Raw genomic sequence first — 25,029 nt, 5'->3', positions numbered from 1 at the left:
GCCGGACGGAGTGGGGTGTGAAGGGGCCAGGACTTCTGCACACCAGGAAGATCCCAGGAGACCAGGCATGTTCGGCTGAACAGCAACAACCACGGGGGGTGTTTATTGAGCTCACACCGTGGCCCGGGCCACCCACCCAGCCATGCTGAGAGGTCGGTGCTACCCCTCCGAAGGCGGGGAATGGGGTGCAGGTGTAGGAAACCCACCCCGAACTGCAGAGAGGAAGGGACCCAGTGGGAGCTCCCATCCAGCCAAGGCAGCACCCTGCATTTGGGGAGGGAACCGGCTTCCTGAGGAAGCTCTTTCTCCATTCCAAGGAGCCTAAAGGAGGGATCTTCGGACACCTGCAGGCACCGGGGACTCCCCGTCTCCTGGGGATACAGGGAGAGGCAGCTCTGAAAGCAGGTGCCCCAGGTCTACCTTCACAGCCACTGTTGTTTTAAGGAGAACAAAGGACCCTTCCCACCTCCCACCTCCTCCAAAGAGAATTTGGGGGTTTGGTACCTGGAGGGGAGCCTTAGTCTAGGTGGTTTCTTTAAGAGACCCAGGGGGCTGTCCCACCCCTGGTGGCTGTTCTGCGTGGGGACCAGGGGTGCACACCCGGGCTGCACCAGCCTACAGCACAGGGAGGCGGGAGGTCTCCCACAGGCGCCGGGCCAGCTCGCCAGCCTGCTGCACCAGCACATCCGTGGGGATGACCGACAGGTGGAGAGCCAGCAGCTCGTGGCACTTGACGGCCTCAGCAGGGTGTCCCTTGCTATAGTAGCGCAGGAGCTTCCTAGAGAAAGGGGGAACAGGACTCAGGAATGAGGCCACAGCAGCCTTCCTGGACACAGGCGTCTCCCACACCCTCTGGCCCAGCATGGGCACTGTCACCTGGCGAGGCCCCAGCACCTGGCCAGGGAAGCCTTCCCACCCAACTGCACGAGGCATGGCCCCGGGGCTGCACACTCCACCCCTCTGGGTTCCCAGTCCTGCGCAGGGTCTGCCGACGGCCATGTCTGAGCCACGGGAAGCCACAGAGGTGGTGGGGAAGGCTGAAGGCCTAGCACGGACGCCGGCGGGTGCTGCCAACAGTGTGGCAGCCAGAGACAGGTAGAAACAGGGTGTGCGCCCACCCACCCACTCTCGCTGAACACGGGGCTGGGCAGCAAAGAGCTCCCACCTAGGACTTCCGGGGGGGCTTTCCTGAAGGATGAGCTGCTCCCCAGTAGGGGAGGGGCACTCGTCAGGGCACCCCCCGTTCCCCGCAGCCTTGTGAACCGCGGTCACCTGTAGTAGTCTCCTCCCAGCACGCCGAAGGACGCCGAGTCATCCGAGAGGACGGGCACCTCTATCAGCTGCAGTTTGTACCCCTGCGGGAGAGGAGGAAGCTCTTATGCGGGGCGGTGGTAGTGTGCTGCACAGATCACGAGCCCGAGTTGGACACGAAGTTCAAAGCCTGGCTCAGCCCGCGTGGTGGCTGCTTGCTGCTTGGGCCTCTTCCTACCTCGTTTTCTCATCTGTGAAGTGGAACTAAGAGTAACCTCCCGGCGGATACTGGAGGTGACGTATGTCAAGTTCTGAGTGTCCTGGCCGGTGCACGTGGGGAGGCTCTCACTCCCCTCAGTGCGCGGACCTAAGTCAGGGACCTGCACGAGCTCGGGATGGCTACTGGGAGCGTGACCCTGGGAGGTGGCCTTGCAGGGTTTTGAAGGGCTAGGCATTGTCAAAAGGCCCAAGTCTGTGCTGTGAAAGTGACCATAGTCTCCAGGGCAGGATGAGGAGGAGAAGGTAGCACCTGGGGGGCTCAGTCATTAAGCGTCTGCCTTCAGCTCAGGTCATGATCCCAGGGTCCTGGAATTAAGCTCCACATCGGGCTCCCTGCTCAGTGGGGACTCTGCTTCCCCTCTGCACCCCACCCCCATTTATGCTCTCTTGCTCTGCTCCCTCTCACTCTACTCTCTCTCAAACAAATAAATATAATCTTAAAAAAAGGATGAGGAGGAGAAGGGAATTAAGATGCACTGGGCAGCCACTGTGTGTTGGGCACGGTCATGGAATCGTCTCCACGCTCACGTGGGCACCGCGGGGCCCGTCCTGCAGGTGAGAAGGTGTGCTCAGAGCACCTGGTGGCTGCCCAGGATGGCACAGGTGCAGGCAGCCTCCACAGCTGGCTCTGCCCCCCATAGCCCTACTTCAGTCTGTCCCTCCGTCGGGCCAGCCACACACACAGAAGCTAAGGTAAAGGTTGTACACACATCCCAGGCTTGGAGCACAGATGGGAGCCTGTCGGCCAGGAGAGCTGAGCTTGGGTTCCGGCTGTTTCATCTATGGCCTTGGTGGCCCTGGCCATGGAGTTTGATCTCCACGCATCAGTGTCTCTCTCTGTAAAATGGGGCTAATAACCCAACCACAGCACGGGCTGGGGGGACGGGAGGTTGTGAAAGACGCAGGAAGCAGCCTGCACTCTCGAAGGTGCTGGCTGTCACTCTCATGGCAGAGTGAAGAAGGGCTGGTGCCAGGAGTGGGAGAGGGCAGGGTTCAGTGGGGGTGGAGGGGCGTGAGGGGCAGAAGGAATGGGGAGAGCTGGAACACTGACTCCGAGTGACCAGTGAGGAGACATCAAAGAGAAACAGGAAAGAAAGAGAAGAGAGAGAGAGAGATAAATAGTCCTGTCCTTACACTGGGGTAACTGTGAGGGCTAGGGAGGGAAGTACTGGGCCAGGAGGCCGGACTGTCCTCTTCACCTTGGGCAGGTTGCTTAACTGCTCTGAACCCCGGTTTATTGGCCTCTCCAGCGGGAGCGACAGCATGCCATGCTCCGTAAGGGTGGCCGGAAGCATGCGTGAGCAGCCATTCTCACCGGGCACGCGTCCATGTGTTCATGTGCGACCTGGACGCTGCCTTGAGTGACAGCATGAGTCATTCAGACAGCTGCTGGAGGGTCACACAGCGCCCCTGAACATGGGACCTCTGAGGTCTGGGTCCCAACGGCTGTGGCTCCCTGTCAGCTCCACTAGGGATGAGAAGAGATGAAGAGACAGATTGAACACAGTGCAGAAGAAAGGGATCCTGGAGTGAACAGAGAGGAAAGCATTTTGGGAAAGTCCTGCCCCAGGACCTGGCTGCACCCACCATCTCGTTCTCGAACCACAGGAAGTAGGAGAAGCAGAAGTCACCCTCCCGGAAGAGCAGCGTGGTGTAGCCTTTCTGCAGGTATCTGCGTGCCAGCCGGATCAGAGCCCAGACCTGGGGACAGGGGGACAACGTGCTTGTGGCAGCCCCGACAGCCTCCCCAGGCCTGCGGGGTTGGCTCTCTCTTCACAGTGGGCCCGGGGCTCAGGCTCCTGCCGCGGGAAGAAAAGCACTCAGGAGGAGCTTCTGGAAGGCCAGCGGCTGCTCCAGCTCACCTGTTTCCTTAGTGCAGGGGCACGGCCTAGATCAAGAGTGCGAGCTCAAAAACAAATCATTATCGGGTGGGTGGGTGGACTACCCGCTCCCCCTGCCACCATTACTACAACAATAAAATATACGTAAAAATACTTCACTTAACTTTACCATGCACAGAAGCCACAAACTAGTAAGCTGATCATTCAGCCCAGAAAACAGCCAAGCATGTGGTTAGTTAACAGGAGACGAGGGTATGGCCACCTGGAAACCCTTCCTGCTGTCCAGGACCACCTGCCCACCTGGTCCCCTCCAGGGCCAGGCATCTGGCATAGCTTCTATGCCAGGAAGGTGCTGCGGGGCATGTGAACACAGAGGAGCCTAAGCGAGGCATGTCCTCTGCTCCAGGGTAAAGTCCCAACCAGGACTCACCAAGAGATCTGACAGAAACACACAGAAGGGACCATGTGCGTTGGATCCCCTGGGTGACATTCTCTTGCCTAATCAAGGACTTCCTGGTGCTACCTGTGACCTGCCCAAGGGAGGACAGCGGGGACAGCCTGACTCCTCCATTTCCCAGACTGGAAAAGGCCTGATGAGCTCTCGTACCAAAGAGCTTTGTGGAAAGCATGCATGATTCGCAGCCAACCTGACCACAGCGTCATGTCTAATTACATCTGCAAACACGTTTGGGGATTTGCTGTATTTTCAGGAAAACAATCTGACAATGTGTATCAATAACCTTGGAAACATTCCTCCCATTTGACTTAGTAATTCCATTTCTGGGAATCCATAGTGAGAAAATAATCAGACGAGGACAAAGATGGATGCACGAAGGTATGTGCTGCAGAATTATTTATGACTGCGAGAGCCTGGAAACACTCTAACTGTCCAACATTGGGGAAATGGCTAAGGAAATTATGTTACAGCCACATGATGGACTATTGTGGACTTGTTAAAAATCACGTTGATAAAGAATTAATGACATGAGGAAATGCATCAGATAGAAAGCAAAAACGTGGGTAAACACAATTGCACCTACGGAATGATGCATGACTATGACTGATGGCAAAAAACCGCACAGAAAAACAATGCAAAGAAATGCAGCCAGAGAACCACAAGGATCTCCCGACAGATGGCTGGGAGGCGGGTACCAGCAACTGTTCCCTGAGTTCTGTCTCTCTTCTGTGCCACGTACCGAGCTGAGTATTTAATCCGCAGCATCTCGCGGGTCTGTAATCATTGCCACGTGTGGACATCAACAGTGTCAGTAGCCTCCTTCACAGATGAGCACACGGACACTCAGACCACATAATGCCCCGGGCCACACGGCCAGGGAACAGCAGAGCCCAACCCACCTTCTGTCTTCCTCCTGACTTTACCTATTAGCATATGCTTTATCGAGATGAATCTATCTAATTTATGTTTATACCATGCTACCTACTACATAGAAATACACTAGTTTCCCACGAAAGAGTCTGTTAAAGAGAATACAAGAACCCCCAGAGAATGTTTCTTTAGTGCGAACCACCGAGTGTTAAATCCTGTATCCAAACTGAATGACCTTGCATTTCTTCTTTCCATTTGAATTCATGCAGCAAATACTTATTGGGATTTATTTATGCCAAGCACAATGTCAGGGCCTAGCTGCTGCCCCAACTGACCTTACTACCCAGACACGCTCCTTCGGGCACATTAGAAGACACCCAGGAAGGTGCCCCCACACCGACTGAGGCCCATGTGGCCCTGGGTGCCAAGGCAGGAGCCTGCAGACCAGCTGGGTGCAGACACCGACAGAAGAGTACAGTAAGGGTTAAGGTGGGGTGGGCCCAAGGCCTCAGGGGAGCCTCTGGTGGGGAGGCATCAGTCTCTTCTGGATAGGGGTCAGACCAGCACATCTTGTCTGACAGGGGTGAAGAGTTACCTGGGCCAGGCAATGGTTACCTTGGTTCTGATGAACGTGGCCAACGGCCCCCTGCCCAGCTCCGACGAAATCCTCTTACTGCTGCTAAGGGAAGGGGCCACCATCTGGCCAGTCGTGCGGTCCACGTAGATGAAATGTACCAAGCCTGGGAAGTCTTCTAGGTAGGTGAAGGTCGGGGTTAAGGTGAAAGCCAGGGACCGGGGCAGGGGTAACTCTGCCCTCCACCTAGGCTTCTGGCAAGGCTAAGCAGTGGAGTCCAGAGAGCAGGCCTGCTGTGCCCACCTGTCCCCACAGCTGCCATGCCAGCCAACCCCCTAGGGTCCCTGTTTTCCCAGACCTCTTTACCTCTGAACCCCCAACACTGTGAAATTCTATGAAGCAAGTACAATGGATCCCTTGACACTAGCACATCTAACCTGTGGGTTTCTAGACCCAATAGGCATAGTGAGTGTTCCTATTTTATCATTTTCACGAGAGATGAGTTTACATCACATAAAAGGTGAGGCTGGTGGGGCAGCAGAGCTACCCCTCTGATAAATGAGCCTAGCTGACGGCCCAGGCGTGGTTTTGTTCATCTCTCCACACTTCACCTCGTGAACCTGGAAGGTTCCCACTGGAGGGGGAGCAGCCAACAGGGCAGGGTGGCGGCTAAAGAGGGCCTCTATTACCCTTTCACCTGCATACTGACCTCTCCACAAAGGAAAAGCTGCTTTATAAAAAGCTGCAGGGAAAATCAGTATTCAACAGAACTAGTATTACACGGTAAATGGTCAGATAGGTCTTGGACAGTGGTTTTTAAACAGATAAACATTTTTGGTGCAGGCCTTCTCAGAGCCTTCACGTCCCACTGTGTTCTGTGACTCCTAAGGAGGACATGGCCTCTCTAACCCACCTGACCCCAGGAACCTTGCCTCTCCTGATCCCAGGACCCCTGCCCCTCCTGGAATGTCCCAGGACCCCTGCCCCTCCTGGAATGTCCCAGGACCCCTGCCCCTCCTGTTACCACTTTGCTGGCCAGACAATGTCAACATAAACAATCTCCAAAGCCTTTAGGAAGTCCCTGTGGGACAGCAGGGATTTGGGAACTTTCAGTCCTGGAGCATTCCTACGGACAAGACACCCATGACAGTATCTCCTATTCTTCAGAGAAAAGATGCTGAGCTGGTGGAACATATCTGTTACTTCCTGAAAGCCCGCACTCTGACATAGTGGGCAGGTGCGGGGGACAGACGGACACAAGGGGCTCAGGCAGGAGGATATGACACCATGGTGATGTTCCTCCTACTCTTCACCAACAAGAAATCCTTCCAGTCCATCAGCTTCTCTCTGTCAGGGAAGCAGGGAGGTGGGTGTGGTGTGGCTCCTGGTCCAGCTACGGGGGCGGGGGGGGGGGTGCCCACACTTACTGCATGATGGTCTGGACCTGGTCCTGTAGTTGCTGGGGCAGATGGGGGCCCCCCCGGCCTGGAGCCGTGCTCAGGAAGCTGAGACGGTAGATGGCACAGAGCTGTCGCTTCACCTTGCCGCAGGCCTGGAGCAGCCTGGTGCCAGGAGAAGAGAGCATGACAGTGGGAAGGGCCCTGGAGGGGGCTGTCTGCATGTGTGCTGAAGACACACCCCTACAACCCACTGGACTTCATCCTCTGGGTCAGGGTCACCTGACCGGTAACAGACACAGCTGCTGAAGCACACCCTTGCCCTCAGAGATTGAGTTCCCCCACCATGGGATACAGTACTTGGGTGGAAGCTCCTGAAATCTTGCCCCTCCCCACCAACGGTTTATTTTACAGGGAAATGAGGGAAAGTGCACCCTTCAGGGCTGAGGCTGGGTGGGAACTTAAGCCCCTATCCCACGTTAAGTCCTCAAGGCCCCCTCTTCCACCTGCAGCCCCCCTGCCTCCCAGCCCCTCTCCAGTGTCTGCAGGTGGGACTCTGCTCTCTGGGAGGCCCCTGGCCCTCCTGAGCACCTTCCTGAGCATCCTTTCCCTCTTGGCCTGGAGGAACCTGCCCCTCTGTCCAAATGACTCCCCCACCCCACCATCCTCAGGGCCCACCACTCACTCCCGGGACGATCCGGGTTCGCTCCTGGAGAAAGCCTTGCTCTTGAACTCCAGCCAGGTGCTCTGTAGGACATGGGACATGTTGGCTTTGCGCTGACGGCCCGATAGTGAGGTCTCGGGGAGAAGCCTGTGATGTCGGGCTCTGGGAAGGACCCACACCTCTCATCTGCTTCAGTATTTAGTCTCAGCATGCAGCTGCCCTCACACAGTCCGAGCTGGCTCTCTGGCAAGTCCCCCAGCTCTCTGCGCCCCACCATACACCCCACCATACACACCAGTGGGCATTTCTTTAAAGAGCAGGCTCACTGCCTAGTGGCACAGACACGTGAACTAAAGCTGTTAGGGGACAGGCGAGCGCCCTGAACAGGAGCGGACATGGGGCAGGCACTGGCGAGCGCCGTAAAGGGGGACTGTGCGCCCCACCCCCACGCTCACTGCACAGTCTGGGTCCATCTGGGTCTGAGCTTCACTCACTTCCTCCGTCTCCTCCAACCCTTCTTCTCATTTTCAGACGCCCATGTACAGCAGCCACAGTGAATTTCAGGTCCTCAGACGGACCCAAGCACTACCAGCTGCTTCCCAGGTGACCCACCCCTCCTGAACTCCTGCTAGGCTCCTGGCAGAGACTGGGCGTTTCTACCATCTAGGCCTCTCCCGGTCTCATCTCCCACCTGAGGTGGGGGTGGGCGTCCCGCACGCTGGCATGAGCTGCCACACAGGAGGGACGCCGGGGACAGGCCGCTGGCCTTCACGGTGGCCTAGAGTCAGGCTCTGGTCCTGCCATCTGCCTGCCAGTAACCTCAGCTCTGGTTTCCTCACATAAAGCACAGGAAATCCAACTCGTGTTCTACCAAACTCACATCAAAATGCTCTGAAAATACTGTCACGTTTCTGTTATCAGTTCCTGATGTGGAAAACAAGGATCACGGGCCCACGGTGGGGCTCCCTTCCCAGTGTGAGCAGAACAGACCCTGCCGCCCCGGCCCTGCCTCCTCTCCCAGAGGCCACCATACCTGGGACCCAGGTCTCACCTGAATCTCCTGCCCCCCACGATTCTTGACAAACTTGTCCATCCTCTGACGCAGGTCCCCCATGAGGGGGTGGGACCGCAGGGTGCTCCCGGTCTCCTGCGCCTCCTTGAGCTTCTTCTCCAGCAGGGAAAACCCCTCCAGCAGCTGGTATAGGACAAGAGCCAGGGGGGTGCTGGGGCCCTACGGGAAGCAGCACAGAGCGGGATGAACAGTGGAAGCCTGCGGTGAGGTGTCCCGGCTGCGGCACTGCTGAGGGAGGTGAGGGTCACTCCCACCTTGGTCAGGAGCACCATGTTGATGCCTGGCCACAGGGGGAGAAAGTATGCAGTGTGGGGCACCATGGGGCAGTGGCTCTCCTTGATGCTGGCATCCAGGAAGATCCTTCTGGGACCGGAAGCGACTGGGGAGGGTGAGTCCAGCACCTGGAGGGTGTCTTCAGCTATCTGTGCAGAAGAAGAAGAGCTGTCTGTGGGAGGGCTCCGGTCGGGGGGGCCACTCAGCCTCTGCCTCATGCACCCACCATAGCTGCCCATTTGTTGTCCCTGTGAATCATGGGGGTAGACACTTTCACTCCAAGAGACCCAGCTCTTCAACCCCTGTGCTCTGTTACCACGGCCCCAGCAGCTCCAGGACTGCCCCTGCTGGTCTCCCTGTGTCCTCGGAGCCATTCAACCCAGAGTCAGGACTGGATGGCAAGCAGGGGCCATGGGGAACAGGACCTGGGGTGGGAGGCAGAAAAGAGACTAAAAGGGCAGGAACGATTGGGGGTGGGGGGAGCTCCCTCCCAGGCCTTCACTGGGGCGAAGGCCTGTCAATAACGCCGTCATTCTACCCATCCTCAGAGTATCTGGACTGCTGGTCTCGGGGGGAGACTGAGGCGTGAGAGGACTAACTGAGCAAGAATCCAGCCTTACTAAATAAGTAAGAAAGGCTTTAGTGGGAAAAAGTAGAGAACTGAGGAAATCACCAGAGATGCCACGAGAACTTGGCACTGCAGTCTTACTGTTCTAGAATAGCCCCAAACCTAGCAACAATGTACTAGTTGTTTGGGAATCCGCTAAAATAATTAATAGAGGCACGTGACGGACTCTTAACCCTTGAAGACCAGCACGGAGTAAACGGGAAAATGCTTAAGGAAAACAGCGTAATGAAGGACATTAGGATTCAAACTTGGTAAAAGAAAAAAAACCAACCATGTAGTGTGTAAATATACATACACACGTGTATATGTCCATATGTGAACAGGTCAGAGGGAAGGCAGAAGGAAACATCCCAAAATATTAATAGAAATTAACATCTGAATGAAGGATTAAGACTGATTGAGTGATTTTCATTGCTTTTCATACTTTCATATTTCCCAATTTTTCTACAACAAATATACTTACTTTCTAATTGAAAAAGTCAACACCAATTAAGCTGGACTTTCAGTCCCAGCAACAGTGAGGAGGGTGGGAGTCCTCCGGAGTTGAGGTCACCTTTCGCCCACCACCTGCCCCTCCGGGGCCGCCCACCACCCGGCCCCAGCCTCTGGGATGAGCTCTGTCCCCACACTGACCAGCCCCGAGGTGGCAGCAGGAGGGCTGGCCCTGTGTGGAGTTACAGGGAGGAGACACCTCGGAGTCCCCAGGGCCCACCACAGCGTCTCAAATCAGCCGGTGCCTATGGACCCTCCCTCTCGCAGGAGAAGCTCACCTGGACCTGGAGAGCATCCGTGGGTGGGGTGCCCTCATCCAGCCAGACAGTGCTACCTACAGGACACGGGCCATAAGAGAACATAAATACCGTGAATGCCGCCTGAACAATGGCTCAGCAGCGGGTCAGAAGGGGAGGGTGCGGCAGAGAACGTGGCTGGAGCTGCACTGCCCTGCTCATCGGACCCCAGGCTGGAAGTGCAGGGTGTGCTCTGCAGTCCCCAAGCAGCCTGTGGAAGACACGCTCCCCCCAAGGCCAGCTGCTGGGTGTGGGCTCCTGACGATGTACCCGGCAGGGGCGGGGGGGGGCATGGCCCTTCTTGGCCCCCCTGAATACCCTCTCACGCCTTCCGTTTCTTCCTGTATACCACAGTGCCTCTTCCCCAGGAGGCAGCACACTTACTCAATCAGCAAATTTCTACTGAGCACCCACTATGCGCAGGGAACGCAGCAGCCTCCCTTTCCCAGAAAACCTACTGAGCCCACTACGGATCTGAAATATTACCTGTTTGTAATAATACAGTGCTCCCTTATATTTCATTGCAGATAGCTATCATTTGTAATCATGTTTCTGTAGGGAAGCCCGTTTTCATGTTTTGAACACCCGATTTACAAATGAACGAGTCCGACTCAAGCCATTTGTAAGTGGGGAGTTCCAGGCACTGTGAAATGGCATTATTTACAGCTCGGAGGCATAGAAACTAACCACTGAGAAAGAGGCCAGGAGGAAGATTGTGATGGATGAGGAGAGCGAGTAGTTACAAGAAAAAGGAACTTTGGTGACGACCCCAAAGTGGTGTCTCCTGATGTGTTCTGGACTCACGGGGAATTTAGAGACCAAAGGGTAGCTATGGACCCTGGGCCCAGAGGAATGTGCAAGGCTACAGGAGCTGGTGTGGGCTCTCGGGGATCCCAGGCTGCTTGAAGCCCATCCACGGAATTACTGTTAAGAACATCTAACCCACTGGTTTCGAGCTGTGGCGGCACATGAGACCTTTTGAAAATCCTGATGCCCAGGCCACATTTCCAGATCAATTAAGTTCAAATCCCTGGCACTGGCAGGCCTGGTTTCAGTAGTTTTTAAAGATCCCTAAGTAAGCCCACAGTGTAACAGGGCTTCGAACCACTGTGCTAACCTGAATCTGTGCACAGGGTTGGTTCCCACTCTGATGCTCGCCGGCCTCATGGGGCCAGTTTCTAGAAGCATTCACACCTGGGTCCCAGCCTGCAGACTGTAGCTTCACCGTTCTGGCTGAAGCCACCTGGTGGGCTCCCACGTGTAGCCAGGGTTAAGAACTGGCTTAAGGACGCCACACAGTAAACTCCTTTCAAAACTCAGTTCCTGAGAAGTGTCTTCTAAAATCTTGGCCTTCCTCTGTTAGGTGATGGGATCCTTCCTTCTCCCTAAGAACTTCAGAGGTCAACCTGATGCTCACCCAGAGGGACGTCAACAGTACAGATTCTGGCTTATCTTTGTTCTTGGCAATGTTGTCTATTCATTAGCAAGATTTTGAATATTTTCCATTTCTTTTTACTGTTTACCCACTCACATCTTCCAGAAAAACAAGTAAGGTATAGAAATTGAATATGTACATTTTAAATCATTATACTTGAAAGGAAATGATTATTAATTTTAGTTACTATTAATTAATTACCAAAAAAGGGGCAGAAATTACACTTATGGGAGATGAAATTTTAAATGAAATCTGCTTGTCACACAGAATCATTTCCGTGGCTGTGCTTCATCCAGGCTGGAGCTGGGAGTGGTGCAGGGCAGCACCCTGCGCTCTGGGAATCCCGGTGTCTGTGTCTGGGCTCCTCCCACCCACCCCTGACGCCTTCCTGCTCCTCCCCAGGTCTCACCTGAGCTCTGCTCTCCGGGAGAAGGTGCGGGCGTGAAGTACTCCTCAGGGAGGGAGAAGCTGTCGGTCTCCTGGAAGGGATAAGAGGGCATCTTGGGCTGAGGGCTGGGAGAGCCTCTCCTGAGGGGCTCGACCCTGGGCCCCCCACCCCTCCACGCAGCAGGCAGACAGCACACACAGTTGCCGTGGAGCTCCTCCTGGCCTGGGCTGTGGAGGCAGGGCTCCTGGCCTGCTGCATGGGGATGCTCTGGCTGCTCCTGGGCTTCCGGGGAGAAGGCTGCCATGGGCAAGGGAAACCTAGTTAGAGCCCCTCTGATCTGCTCCTCCCCTCCCCCATCGGAGCCCAGCTCTTCCACCCGCAGCCCTCCCACCCTGGTGCCTCCCGCCACCACGCATCCATGGGTGGGCGTCCTCACTTCCCACCGGGTTTCAGTTCCAGGTGGCCTAGTCTTTCTCCAGAACCACTGAAATGTCCGAACTTCCAACACAGTGGTAACCAAACTGCCACTGACAGTGGGGTCAGCGTGGGCGAGGACAGTGGCTAGCACCCACCAAGCACCCCAGGCACGGCTGGGCTCTAGGTAAGCTGTCCCCTTTACTCCTCCAAACAACCCTTGTCCCAGTGCACAGAGAAGGGAATTCAGGTCTAGAGCGGCAAGGACTCCAAAAGTCTGTTCTTTTCACTGACTAAACCACATCATTCTAGAATTCCTCTTACACCTGAAAACAGCAGGAAGTCAAGGCCTATAGCACCCCCGCTGGCCCAGAACTGTGATGCAGAAACATAGCCTCCCCAGGTGGCCTGCCCAGCACACTCCAGACTGGGTTTGGGAGCTTCCCCCGTGAGCTGGCCCAAGACCTGAGGGTTGTCATCGTCCGCTGTGCTCTCGCTGGGGTAGAGATCCTGGACCAGGAGGATGAGGGCAAGAAGGTCAGCCGGGCGCAGGGAGCTGGCACTGTGGCTACAGAGAGAGCAGGCGGCTGTCAGCGCACACTGGCGCCCCCTGCAGGTAATAGTGGGCGCGGGGCAGGCAGGTTAAGGGAGTTTGGAGCAGAGTCCCTGCTCTCAAGGAATTTATGAACGTGTCAGCTGGCTTCATCCTTCTTGAAGAAAGGCAAGGTACAAATAAAATTAATCAGTTCATTATTTTTTTAAATAAAGCTTGTGTTAAAGAAAAAAAAACCACCCATGAGAAACCACCTGGGACCAGTTATATAGCCCATGGGGAAGTTCTGGAATTCAGATTCGGAGACGGTGTTCCAGGAAGACCTAACTCAGAGAAGGGAATAAGCTGAGAGGGCTAAGAACGAAAGAGTTAAGGAGGCTTCAGGGAAGAGACACATCTTGAAGGTCTTCTTGGCTGGGGAGGTGGTGCTTTTTCAGCTGGGGATTGGGGGGAAGTTAGGGTTCTGGGCCTCTGCTGCCGGGACCAGGGCTCACCTGGAGTAGAAGGCCAGCAGCTTGGAGTGCACGAGCAGAAAGGCGTGCAGGGCCTCCTCGCCGGCCCTCTCAGGGCTGGAGTTGACAGCCTGGATGACATGCCGTTCCAGGGCCTCTATGCACAGCTCACAGAGCTGAGGATGAATCAGCCGTTCCACAGCCTAGAGGGCAGGGAAAGGAAGCCATGTCACTGACCATCCACCCCTGCTCCAGGCCCAGGCTGGTGGGTCTCCTCACTCCGTCCATGCTGAACGCACACTACGTGCCAGACACTAGGGGATAGGGTGACTCGGGTCAGCCTTCCTGGTCATATGGTCCGGTCACTAGACTCTAGGGGGGCGAGACAGACAATATGCAAGGAAAGAGACAAGAGAAACGTCAACTCTAGTTAAGTGCTGTGTAGGAAACACCTGGTACCTACTTGGGTAGGGTGTCCTCGGAAAGTGTCCTTGAGGAAGTGACCTCTAAACTGATCTCTAAAGAACTAGAAATCCTAACAGACAGAGTGGAGGGGGAGAATCCTGTAAGCCGAGAAAAGAGCATATGCAACGGCCCTGAGGTGGGAAGTCTGGAGCAGTGCTGTCCAACTAATATAGAAGGAAAGCCCTAGGAATAATTTAATATTTGCTAGTAGCTACATTTAAAAAGTAGAAAGAAATAGGTGAAATTAATTTTAATGATTTATTTTACCTAATATACTTAAAATCTTATCATTTCAACATACAATATAGAAGCATTATTAAAGGCATGTTTGACACTCTGTTTTTATACTAAAAGTCACCCAAATTCAGAGTGTATTCTACATGTGTAGCATAACTCAATTTGGGCAAACTAGACTTCAAATGTTCAATAGCCAAATGTAGCTAATGACTACCGAACTGCACAGAATTAAATGTCCAGTGCACCTGAAAGCAAAAGAAGTCCCGGGGGGCCAGGCCACAGTGAGAAAGGGCAGAAGGGCATGAGACGAGGTGGGGGTGAGTCCCACAGTGGCAGGTCATCCAGGGCCTGGTCGGTTCTGGAAGAATTGTGGATTTTATCTTAACTGCACAGGCCATCTCCTACAATCAGACTTTCCTGATGTCTCAAAGAGAGCTTGCACCACCATGGATTTGGATGGAAAACCAATATGGCAGCACCCAGGATGCTTGATTGTATTTTCAGGCATATGTGTACAGCTGACTTCCTCTCAAAGGCAGCGACAGTGTCTTTACTCTCTGTTCCCGGGGCTTGGCACACTCTTCGCATGTAGTAGGAACTGTACATTTCTCAGAGGAGTAAGTGAGCAGGGTGTGAACACGAATCCTTCAGATTTATCTTCCAGTTCACTAATTCTCTTTGAAGTTATGTCTCATCCACGATTTAACCCATCCCTTGAGGTTTTTATTTTAATAATTGTTTTTATTTCTAAAATACCTATATGGGTTCTCAACTAGCTTTAAAATCTTTAAATATTTCAGAGTTATTTTACATTCTGGACCGATAATCCAAGTATATCAAGCTCCTAGGGGTCTAAATCTATTGGTGATTGGTTTTCCTCTCACTCGTGCTGGCTTGTGTCCTGGTGCATCTGTCAGTTGTGAGCTGCTGTTTGCTGCTCCGAACCTGTCCTCTAAGGCAGGAGCTTTCAAAGTACAGTTCCGGGATCAGCATCATCAGCTCACCAGCGAACTCATCAGAAATGCAAATTCTAGAATCTCCACCCCACCCCACCATGGGAAAAGTGAGGCCCTGAAACCCTTCTCTCACAAGCCCTCCAGATGATTCGGATATACCCTGAGGGTGAGAACCGCCCCAAAGGAGGAAATCTGTGTTTGTCTCCACAGGGAGCCAGAAGCGGTACTGCAGGGACCCCTTGAGCTCCTCCGTGGGAGCTTGACCTGGGAGTCTCCGGCTCAGCTCCGCAGCTGCTGAGGGCCTAAGTCAGTGTTCTGGTGGCGGTGTTACCACCATCTGCACTTGGCATCTTCCCTGTAGGGCTGTTTATTTTTCACTACTTTCCACGCTAGTTTCGATTCAATATAATTTCTTGGGGAGAAGGGGGCGGTCAGAATGGAGGGAGCTAGCTTCAGAATTTCCATAATTTACTGTGACCCCAAATTGTGTTAAAATGAACCCCACCAGAGCATCTAACCCACCATGCGGCCACAGACAGCAACCTTCTAAAGGTAAGAGTCTGAGGGTCTGTCATAACCTCACTCATGATGGGGCCGTGGTGTGTCTCCTCTGCCCTCTGACCCGGCACCCCTGGGGCCTGAGGCCTCCCGCGCCCAGTAGTCACCTCCACGGCAAAGCACTGCTCCTGCTCCCTCAGGCGCCCGTACGTCCACAGCAGGCTCTGGAAGTGCTCCCACACCCGGACTCGCTGCTCAAGGTCAGGGGGCCGCAGCCTGGGGGCAGAGCAGGAGAGACCCTGAGAAAGTTGCCCGTGCCCACCATCCACCAAAGGAGCAGAGTTACCACCAGGGCTGGGCAGGCACCTGCCACTCGAGACGACAAGTGGGAGAGCCCTCTGAGCATGGAAGGGCTGGTCCAGGCGGCGCCGTGGCCCTGGAGTGGGATGGGCACAGAACCGGGAGGCAGGCGCCCGAGTAAACCACTACACGTCTCGGTTTCCCTCACACATGGACACAGGACACAAAGTCAGCCAGAGTGGACTCACTCCTTTCGGATGAGCTGGCCGTCCACGGTGACCAGCCCGAAGTGCACCTCGAACAGGTACTTGAGCACACACAGCTTCTGCCGCAGGTCGCCCTCGCCCTCCGTGCGGTCTCCGTTGATGGCAATGAAAAGGCATTCTCCAAACTGCGGGCCAAGGGGGCTGGGGTCAGCCAGCTCCAGAGACCCCTCACCTGGCCTGATCCCGGAGGAGAGCGAGGGGAGGCCTAGATCCCCGGGGGGGAATCTGACAGGCTGGTTTCTGCTTTCTAAGAGAATCTGAAGTTCAAGGGAAAGGCTCATGGATGGCCCGTGGCACTGAGGGAAGAGGAACATGGGCCCCGGGGCTACACACTCACCAGGTGAAGGACGTACAGATAGTTGCCATTTTCCGTTGAAAAGCAGGTGTATGTATCTGAGAGCTTCTCCAGCATGGTCATGGAGGAGATGATGATTGGGGCCAGGAGGGTGCTGAGCTGGTCCTCCAGGGCGGGAAGCTGCAAGAGGGCAGAAAGTAACACCTCTTAGAGTGCCAGACCCTGGCGACAAAAGGAATGGACAAGACCCAGGCCTTGCTAGCAAGGGTGTCCCTTGTTTTAGACCTGCCTGGAAGGTACCACCATCCTGACAGGGAAGCGGGGCAAGAGGAGACTGCCCCCAGCACCCTGGTGCTAGTTAGAAGAGGCTGGGGTACCTGTGCCCTTCTGGCTCTGAATCCAGAAGGAAACATTAAGGACTCAGGCCATCTCCACAGTGCAATGTGGGGGGCATTTAATGGAGAACTGACCAACTCTGAGGAAGTTCCCTATGTGTCCCTGAGTTTGTGCTTTTTGTTACACTTGGTCGGCCTCGGGGGAACATATCCTAAGGACAACAATCAGGGATAGGGCAAAGGCAAGCGCACAAAGATGCTCACTACAGCATAATTTACAGCAGCAAGGGACTGTAAGAACCGGAAATGCCCAGTGCCAGGTCAACAGTTAAATAAGTAACAGCTCAGCTAAATGAAGGAAGAATGTGAAGCCACCTAAAATACTGGAAGTTTCAAGGACATGGAAAATTCCTCTGATGTTACCTTAAAAAAAAAAAAAAAATCGCTGAGAACAGTATTTTAAAATACATAGAAAAAACAAAGTATTGAAATAATATTTAAAAAGTCAGTGTAACGCTGTTAACAGTATTCCTTCTGGCCAAGAGAGTAGGAGAGACGCCCCCCCACCCCATTTTTTATGCTTCTGTACCGTCCCGTATTCCAAAACAAGCCAGCCTTCACTTTTCCAAGCTCTTCCTCCAGCCATTTTCTCTGCCCTCCAAAATCAGGAGCAAAACAAAGAAAGCCAAAGAGAAACTGGACAAAGCTGCTGAAAATCTGCAGAAAAAACTGGCATAAAGCCAGCAGAATGGGCACCCCCAAACCCTCCTCACTGGAAGGGGAAGAAAGGAGAACAGCTGCCCTTCCCCACGCTAATCTGCACAGACTTGACCGAAACATGGAGCGCGCCAAATCCTGACTTTGAGCTTGTGAAATCTGAAAGGAGAAGAGTCTGACATGAGGAAGTGGAGATGCAACGTGGGGAGCTTGGGGGGCAGGAAAAGAATAAAGGAAACAAGATGGGATCGGGAGGGAGACAAACCATAAGAGACTCTTCATCTCACAAAACAAACTGAGGGTGGCCAGGGGGAGGGGGGTGTGGAGAGGGTGATGAGGGGGTGTGGTGATGGACATTGGGGAAGGTATGTGCTATAGTGAGGGCTGTGAAGTGTAAACCTGCTGATTCACAGACCTGCACCCCTGGGGCTAATAATACATTATATGTTTATAAGAAAATAAAAAAAATTAAAAAAAAAAAAAAGAAAGAAAGAAAGGAGAGGAAGTAAGACCTTGCTTTGAAAAGAAAAACAGGCACCTAACCACGGGCAATAAGCAGCATTTACAAACAGGAGCGGGAGGCAGCGCTGCAGGATGGATTTCCTTCCAGCTCTGCTCAGGTCCCGCTAGCGGTGGTTCGTGGGCCCCAGCTCAGATGGCCCCTTTTCTGACCATCTTGGCCACCCTGCCCCTATCACTTCCCACCCCACATGGTCTAACTTCTTTGGTGCATTTAACATTCCCTGAACTCATGTGTTTCTTTGCACCCTGTTCACTCTCTGTCCTCCCTCTGTAGCCCTAACTTCCACGAGAGCAGGATCCTGTCGCTGTGTTCACTGCTTCACCCCAAGAGGCTGGCACATAGTAGGTTCTCAATTAATATTCGTTGAATGAATATCCCTCCACAGAGCCAAACGTTTGTTGAATTACTCATGTGCCACAATTTTCTTGAACTGCCACGAATAGATTATGGTAAGAGAAAGTTGCTTAAAAATCTGGATTGTGTACAGCAACTCGTTTTTAAAGGAGTGGCTTTTCCTGCAGGTGTTGTGAGATTTTTTTTTTTTTAAAGGTTGGGGAAGACAAAAATACTTGGTGTAGGCAGAGTGCAAAGGAATTACTATTACTTGGAATTATAAAGTGGTGCATTATTATCTTTGAATGGCTTTTGAATCAACGTTTCTATTTATAGGAAATTATCTGAAGGAAATAATGAGATGTGGGATCAAACTCAAGCATAAGTGTTCCCTGCAGCAACAGTTTTAGCCAACTAGAAGCAATATATGTGCCCAGTATGGGAAAAATGGTCGGATAAATGATACATTTATTTATACACTGGGATATAATGCTTCCACTAAGATTTATGCTTTTGAGAATATTTAACAAAAAAGAATAATGCTTTTGATGTAATGGAAAGTGGAAAAACAGAAAATAAAACTGTAAATGTGGTATGATCCCAACTACATATAAAAGATAAAGACCCAAAGGAAATATATAGAAGAGCTAATGGCTCTGGTACTAGAATTATGGGTCATTTAAAAACGATTTCTCTGTATTTCCAAATTTCCTACAATTAATTCATGTTATTTATAGAATCAGGAAAAAAAATAGCGTTGTGTACATAAAAATAAAACTTTAAAGGCATTTTTTTCTTTACAGTAATCACTTAGGAAGTGAAAAAAAATTGGGATTTTGTTCCCTTACAAGGTTTTTAATAAAGAGGAAGATAAACACAATCAGATAACTTGCTTCTTTTGTTTTATCCATTCATTCACTGATATACCGAGTGCCTTTCTGTTCATGTTACGGCAGGTTCTGGGGATACAGAGGTCTATTGACAGCTGGCTTCTTCAGCTAACCTGATTGAAATAGTAGGTTAAGAACAAAAATATTTAAAAATTCTTTAAAAAACTATATGCATTGGGGCACCTGGGTGGCTCAGTCGGTTAAGCATTTGACTCTTGATTTCGGCTCAGATCATGATCTCAGGGTCCCGAGATCGAGCTCCATGTCAGGCTCTGCCTGAGATTCTCTCCATCTTCCTCTCCCTCTGTCCCCTCCCGACCTGCATTCTCTCTCTCTTCAAAAAAGAAAAATACTGTACATATTGACTGCTAAAAATAAAAGAGCCTAATAGACCAGTTTTTTAGCTTAAAGGAAACCACTAAAACGTCATGATCTCTGATATCTTTATTCCTAAAGATGGGGACAAGAATAGTGGGGATGTTGGGCGGATTAAGCTGCTGAAGTGGAACTGGCTGAGCGGTGATTACGCCCAGCAGAGCGAGAAGGGGCCAGGCAAGCCACCTGTCGGGGCTGCTGCAGAAGTGCTGGGATGCTTTCTACTGCTTTCCCTGCAAATATGTTTAACCCCATATTCATCTGGAAAAAGTTTTCAAAATTAATCACTCCTTTCAAATGTAGAGTAGAAATTATGAGTGAAAATGACAACTATCTCCATGCTGTAATATTTCAGGATTACCCTGGATGTCTCCATGCAGAAGATAAACCTTAATCCACACTTGACATCATATACAAAAATTCAAAGCGGATCATTAGACCTAATATAAAAGCTAAAAAAAAGAGACCTAATATAAAAAAGAAAGCTTAAAAAAAGCATATATATATATATATATATATATATATGTATGTAACTTCTAGAAGAAAATACAGAGAAAACTCTCGGATCTTGGGTTGGACAAAGATTATCAGAATAAAAAACATCTGCTCTTTATAAAATACTGGTTAATGGATGTGAAGACAACACACAGACTGGAAAAAAATATTTGTAAAATACTTACTGAATAAAGGACTTGCACCCAAACTATGTAACACTCTCAAAACTCATTAAGAATAGTAAGAAATAACATACCCAATAAAAAGACGGGCAAGATGTGAACCAACTTCAACTCAAGAAGACATAGAGGGAAAGTAAGTACATGAAATGATGTCAAAATCATCAGCCAACAGGACATGAAAATTATGATGAGACCCAGGAGATGCCTATTAAAATGGCTAAAATTATAAAGACCACAGCAAGTGTTAGCAAGGATATGGAAGTAGAACTCTCGTACTGAGTAGTGGGCTCTGATGTGCTGCGACCCCTCTGGCAAAATCTGGCAGTTTCTTACAAAGTTTCACATGCACCTCATGATCTAGTCCTTCTGTGCTAGGTATTTCCCTAAGAAAAGTGAAAGGTAAAGTCCACAGAGAGACTGCACATGAATGTTCACACCTGCTTTATCGGGAAAAGTCAAAAGTGGGACACAGTTACCATCAACAGATATCCAGATACACAAGCCATGGCTTGTCGATACCCAAAGACCCCCTGCTCAACAGTCAGAAGGACCACACTACCGACACACGCTACAACATGGGTAAATCTCAAAATTATGCTGACAGAAAGAAGCTACCCCAAAACCACTTGGAGTAAATACTACATGACTTCATTTACATAAAAACCTACAGAACACAAACTCCTCCATTGGGACAGAAAGCACACTGGTGATGGCCCAGGCTGGGGGAGGCGAGGGTGTGGTCACAAACTTCTGTGATGACCAATATGTATACTTTATTGATTGTGACAGAATCACAGGTGTGTGTGTGTGTGTGTGTGTGTCTGCAAGCGCATGTGCACGCACTTATCTCCAACTGCCCTTTGAGAGCGTTCGGTGTACAGTAAGTCCATTATACCTTAATGTACGCTTTAGAAAACTGATGGGTTAAGTTTATGCTACACTTTTTAGGGAGAGGAAATGAGGACACCAAATTTCTCTGTTGGGTGATTAAAACTCTATGGTAGAGGAGGGGTGAGGTCACCAACTCAAGAGGACCAAGAGGCCAACTGCTGACGATGAGCAGCTGGATGTGCAGGAGCCTAGACCTCACGTACAGCCCCGGGGGAGGGGCAGGTTCTCCTGCCACCTGGTACTTCTGGGCTGTTGTTCCCTCCCATGCCCCGCTGGCCCGGCACTCACCTCCTCTCCCTCAAACCCAAACTTCCGCCGCAGACTGTCTGCAAACCCCTCATCTGTCCAGTAGAAGAGGACCTCTGCACCTTCTGTGGCCACCAAGACACACTTCATCTGCCAGGGAGAAGCAAAGGCAAGGTCACCTCCCAGCCTCTTTATCCAGAAGCTCAGCCTGAGTAACGAAGAGATGAGAACCCCAGCCAGTACCCACTGAGCCCTCGCAGGGCACCAGGTCCCACAGCAGGGGCCTTCCTGCTGTTATTTTGTCACACCCTCAGAACCACCTAAGGATGTAGGAATCTTTAGTTACTCCCACTTTCTAGAGCAGGACTCAGCACGGCTCAGAGGCCCTGGGATCGAAAACTAGGCCGAAGGCTGGGGCTCTTGCTTCTGTGTTTTCCCGCACCTCTCGCCAGAGCGTCAGACGCATAGGGGCCTACCTGCACCAAACCTACGGAAGGACCCCACTCCTGACCGGGACGGAGGCTGAACCGCCCAGGAGGACAGGCAGTGTGGTGGCTCGTGGCCGTCGGTACCTGGTCTAGATGAAGGGAGGCTAGCGCACCTCCCTTCGGGCAGTTCAGAAATGTGTTTCTCCTCGAGACAAAAACAGCCCCAGAAGACAAGCTTCAAAGCCCCCAGGAGTGGGTTCAGCATGACATAACTTCCTTCGTGAGCTCCTTTTGCTCTGGGGGGAACAGGCTGCCTAACCTTGTCCACAGCTCCTTCTCACACTCCCGTAGCTGCTGCTTCCTCAGCCACACCCACCAGTGCCTTTGGCCCCCCAAAACTGCCCGTCCCACCACCCACACGTTCTGTGTCACACATATTAATGCCTGATTATACAAAATGTGTTTCATTATTCCTCAGTGGGAAGCTTCTTTTTTTTTTTATTTTTTATTTATTTTTTATTTTTTTATTTTTAAATATTTTATTTATTTATTTGACAGAGAGAGATCACAAGCAGGCAGAGAAGCAGGCAGAGAGAGAGGAGGAAGCAGGCTCCCTGCTGAGCAGAGAGCCCGATGCGGGCCTTGATCCCAGGACCCTGAGATCACGACCTGAGCCGAAGGCAGCGGCTTAACCCACTGAGCCACCCAGGCGCCCACAGTGGGAAGCTTCTTGAGCCAGAGTGTCCCACACTGTGCTTTTCATTTCGGGGGCCGGCAGGACATCCATCCTCTCAACCCTGGGGAAGCCTGACCAAGCCAGGGGAGGCCAGAGCTCTCCAGCCATCTGCTTGTAGCCGAATAAAGGGCAGGCAGGGGCTTCTCATCTTCACCTGCCCCTTGGTGTGCCACGTGGACAAGATCATGTTGTATGTGTGCCCAGATGTGACCATGACCAGAAAACTCTGCTCCGACTGCCCCATGAGTGGATGTCCAGTTTCAAGCAGGATCATAGCATCTTGAGGTCTTGGACTCAGTGACACTCTTCAGAATCCCCTAGCTCCCAGCTTGGTGGCACTTACTGAATTCCTCCCCAGTTTCCTGTGGGTTTATCAACTCTACTCCGAGCCCCTGGCCTCAAGGTGGTTCCTCCACAGTGAACAAAGAAGGCAGCCTATTCCCATGGAACCACTAAACCCCAGGCGGAGAAGGGGGAGAGCAAGAGTGTGAAGTGGTCCACTGCCTGCTCTGGTGGGTACCGCCCGCTGCCCCCAAGCAGCCCTGGACGGGGTACTGTGGGCCTCTGTTCTGCCCTCAGGTCAGGCAGGATCACCTACCTTGGCAAGGAGCACCGCGAAGCTCCCAGCCAGCCAGAGGTTCTGAAAGGGCCGCAGCAGACTCGATGACCAGCTCACGCAGAGCAGCGCAGCATCTCTTTGGGTCCTGCAAATGCTTATAACACACAGAAGTCATGAGGGCCAGCAGAGCCTCTCATCTGCCTGCTGCCCATTTCTGGGAGGACAAGCTGGTGAAGGGCTCAGAGGTCAAACGTCTCTCTCTGGCCCCTAGGGAGTCTCCTCAGAACATACACTCCACAGCCAGGAGGTGTGGGGTGCCCTGTATCCCATCCACCCCCATCCTCTCGCCACTGAGAACACGAACCTGGCCAGCACAGTCCTCTGGGCATAGCAGGGACCCACAACCATTAATTCCTGCCTAATGTTTCCTTCCAGGCACCCTCATTTTACCACGGGTCACTCAGACCTCTGGTGTGGTCTGCAAACCCACTCTGAGCAGCCCCAAGGGGCTTGCCAGGAGTGACTGGAGACCGCACAGCACATCCAGCCCCACAGGGAACCGGTCCCAGGAGAAGGGAGGGGACATCCTGGGATTATGAAGTAAACCAAAACAGAAGGCACCAGAGACCTGGTTCTAGTTTTGAGTTGGCCAAGGCACTTAAACGCCTGCGTCTCAAACCCCTGCTCTACCTCCCTACAAGGTTGTAGGGGAAGACAGAATAACCAGGCTGGAAGCCCTTAGCAAACTCTGCTTTCTTACATGAAGTGGGCTTCCCTTCCCTTGTTCCCCAGCTTCCCTTTGTCAAATAACAGGGTGAACTAAACTGGCTCCAGAATTATTCACATTGGGATGATGAAAGGCAGAACAGCATAAAGCTGTAAACTAACTAGGAAACTGAACACTGTAAGCAAGTAAGAGGCAAGAAAGGAAAGCGGGAGCTCAGCTTCTTCTGGAGCGTAACTGAGACTTGCTAATCACCAGCATAACTGGCCTTAATGACATATTCACAGAAAAGTGGAAATGCTTTTCAGCGGACATGAGGTTCTACTGTTTTATTCCAAATGAGTGTTGGAAAGCGAACCTCGCCGGTGTCATTTCGTGCTTTCCCTGTTCCCCTTTCTATGCTGCTCCGAAGTGGTAACACAGGCCTCACTGGAGCTCCAGATGGCGCGGGCCCAACGTGGGGAAGAGCCCCGGCCCCATTTTCACCGCCTTCCCCAGCAAACCGCCCTCGGGCCGCCGCGCTGGTCTCCCAGCAGCTCTGTCCCGGGGTGCTCCCCTCCGACCGGGACCCGCGTGGCCCCTGCTGGGCTGGAGGACCCGGGAGAGACTCCGCGGGGCGCCCGCGCAACGGCAGCCTTCCGTGCGCCCCGCACTCCACAGTGTCTGCAGCCCCCCGCAAGCCCCCGCAAAGCTCACAGCTGCCCTGGGAAGCGGGCCCGGCTGGGGGTGCACGCCCCACTCCGTGGCTGCAGAAACTTAGGCTCCGAGAGGTGAGGCAGCGAGACCCAGGCCAGAAGGGCGGGGTCCATGCGGCCGGGGTGTGGTCGGCCTCCACTTTCCGGAGGGCCGCGCGGGCCGGGGGGGTGCTCAAGAAGTCCCGCCGCCCACGGAGGGGCCGCGGGGAGCCGCGCTCGGAAAGAGGGCGAGGACCACGTACCGGCGGCAGCAGCACACCCCCCAGCAGCCTGTGCCCCGGGAGCGCTTCCGGGTGCGATCACGTGACCTCTCGCGTCACCGCCCCGCCCGGGGAGGGGCTGGGAGCGGGTGCGAGGTCCGCGGGTTCGAGCCCAGCCTCTGTCCGGCGTCGCGCGTTCCTGCGGGGGCCCTTCGCTCCGCTCGACCTCCCGGCCCTGTGAGCAGGGGCTCCTGCAGTTCTTCGGCCGCATTCTTCCGGTCGTCCAGGAGCTCGCGGAAGCCTGTGGAGTTGGGGGCTGCTACCCGCAGCGGTCAGGGACACCAGCC

At 52.9% G+C, this 25,029-nt stretch overlaps 1 protein-coding gene across 8 annotated transcripts; it reads right to left on the bottom strand.

Moving 5' to 3' along the window:
• Window positions 1-70: 70 nt before the first annotated feature.
• Window positions 71-24,809, bottom strand: HPS1 (HPS1 biogenesis of lysosomal organelles complex 3 subunit 1). 8 transcript variants are annotated; one of them, XM_004749522.2, is made up of 20 exons: window positions 24,725-24,809; window positions 23,103-23,217; window positions 21,383-21,490; window positions 16,396-16,533; window positions 16,041-16,183; window positions 15,660-15,768; window positions 13,379-13,539; window positions 12,797-12,899; window positions 12,116-12,214; window positions 11,939-12,008; window positions 10,077-10,132; window positions 8,660-8,827; window positions 8,385-8,564; window positions 7,355-7,416; window positions 6,700-6,834; window positions 6,554-6,619; window positions 5,314-5,458; window positions 3,118-3,231; window positions 1,273-1,355; window positions 71-778 (listed from the first exon to the last, which is right to left on the bottom strand). In XM_004749522.2, the coding sequence occupies exons 3-20, from the start codon at window positions 21,488-21,490 to the stop codon at window positions 616-618; spliced, it is 2,103 nt and encodes a 700-aa protein (XP_004749579.1). In that variant the 5' UTR covers window positions 23,103-23,217; window positions 24,725-24,809; the 3' UTR covers window positions 71-615. The 8 variants fall into 8 exon arrangements, with proteins under 8 accessions (XP_004749579.1, XP_004749580.1, XP_004749576.1 ...); XM_004749523.3 differs by having other exon boundaries at window positions 23,103-23,208; window positions 24,725-24,786; XM_004749519.1 differs by lacking the exon at window positions 24,725-24,809 and adding an exon at window positions 24,484-24,718.
• Window positions 24,810-25,029: the final 220 nt, after the last annotated feature.

This window comes from Mustela putorius, unplaced genomic scaffold (genome assembly GCF_011764305.1).
Source record: "Mustela putorius furo isolate JIRA1106 unplaced genomic scaffold, ASM1176430v1.1 tig00003909_pilon_pilon_pilon, whole genome shotgun sequence".
Classification (NCBI taxonomy): Eukaryota; Metazoa; Chordata; class Mammalia; order Carnivora; family Mustelidae; genus Mustela; species Mustela putorius.
Note: the sequence above shows the minus strand (reverse complement) of the source record. Positions and strands in the feature narration are given on the sequence as shown.

What these genes read in the sequence shown, in the direction of transcription:
- HPS1 (XM_004749519.1), bottom strand. Translation starts at nt 24,596, where the DNA reads ATGGACCCCGCCCTTCTGGCCTGGGTCTCGCTGCCTCACCTCTCGGAG. An exon ending in GGCCAGCTCATCCGAAAGGA is followed by an intron (nt 15,769 to 16,040) that starts GTGAGTCCACTC and finishes CTCTGCCCCCAG; the next exon opens with GCTGCGGCCCCCTGACCTTG. An exon ending in CGGATGCTCTCCAGGTCCAG is followed by an intron (nt 8,828 to 10,076) that starts GTGAGCTTCTCC and finishes TCTTCTGCACAG; the next exon opens with ATAGCTGAAGACACCCTCCA.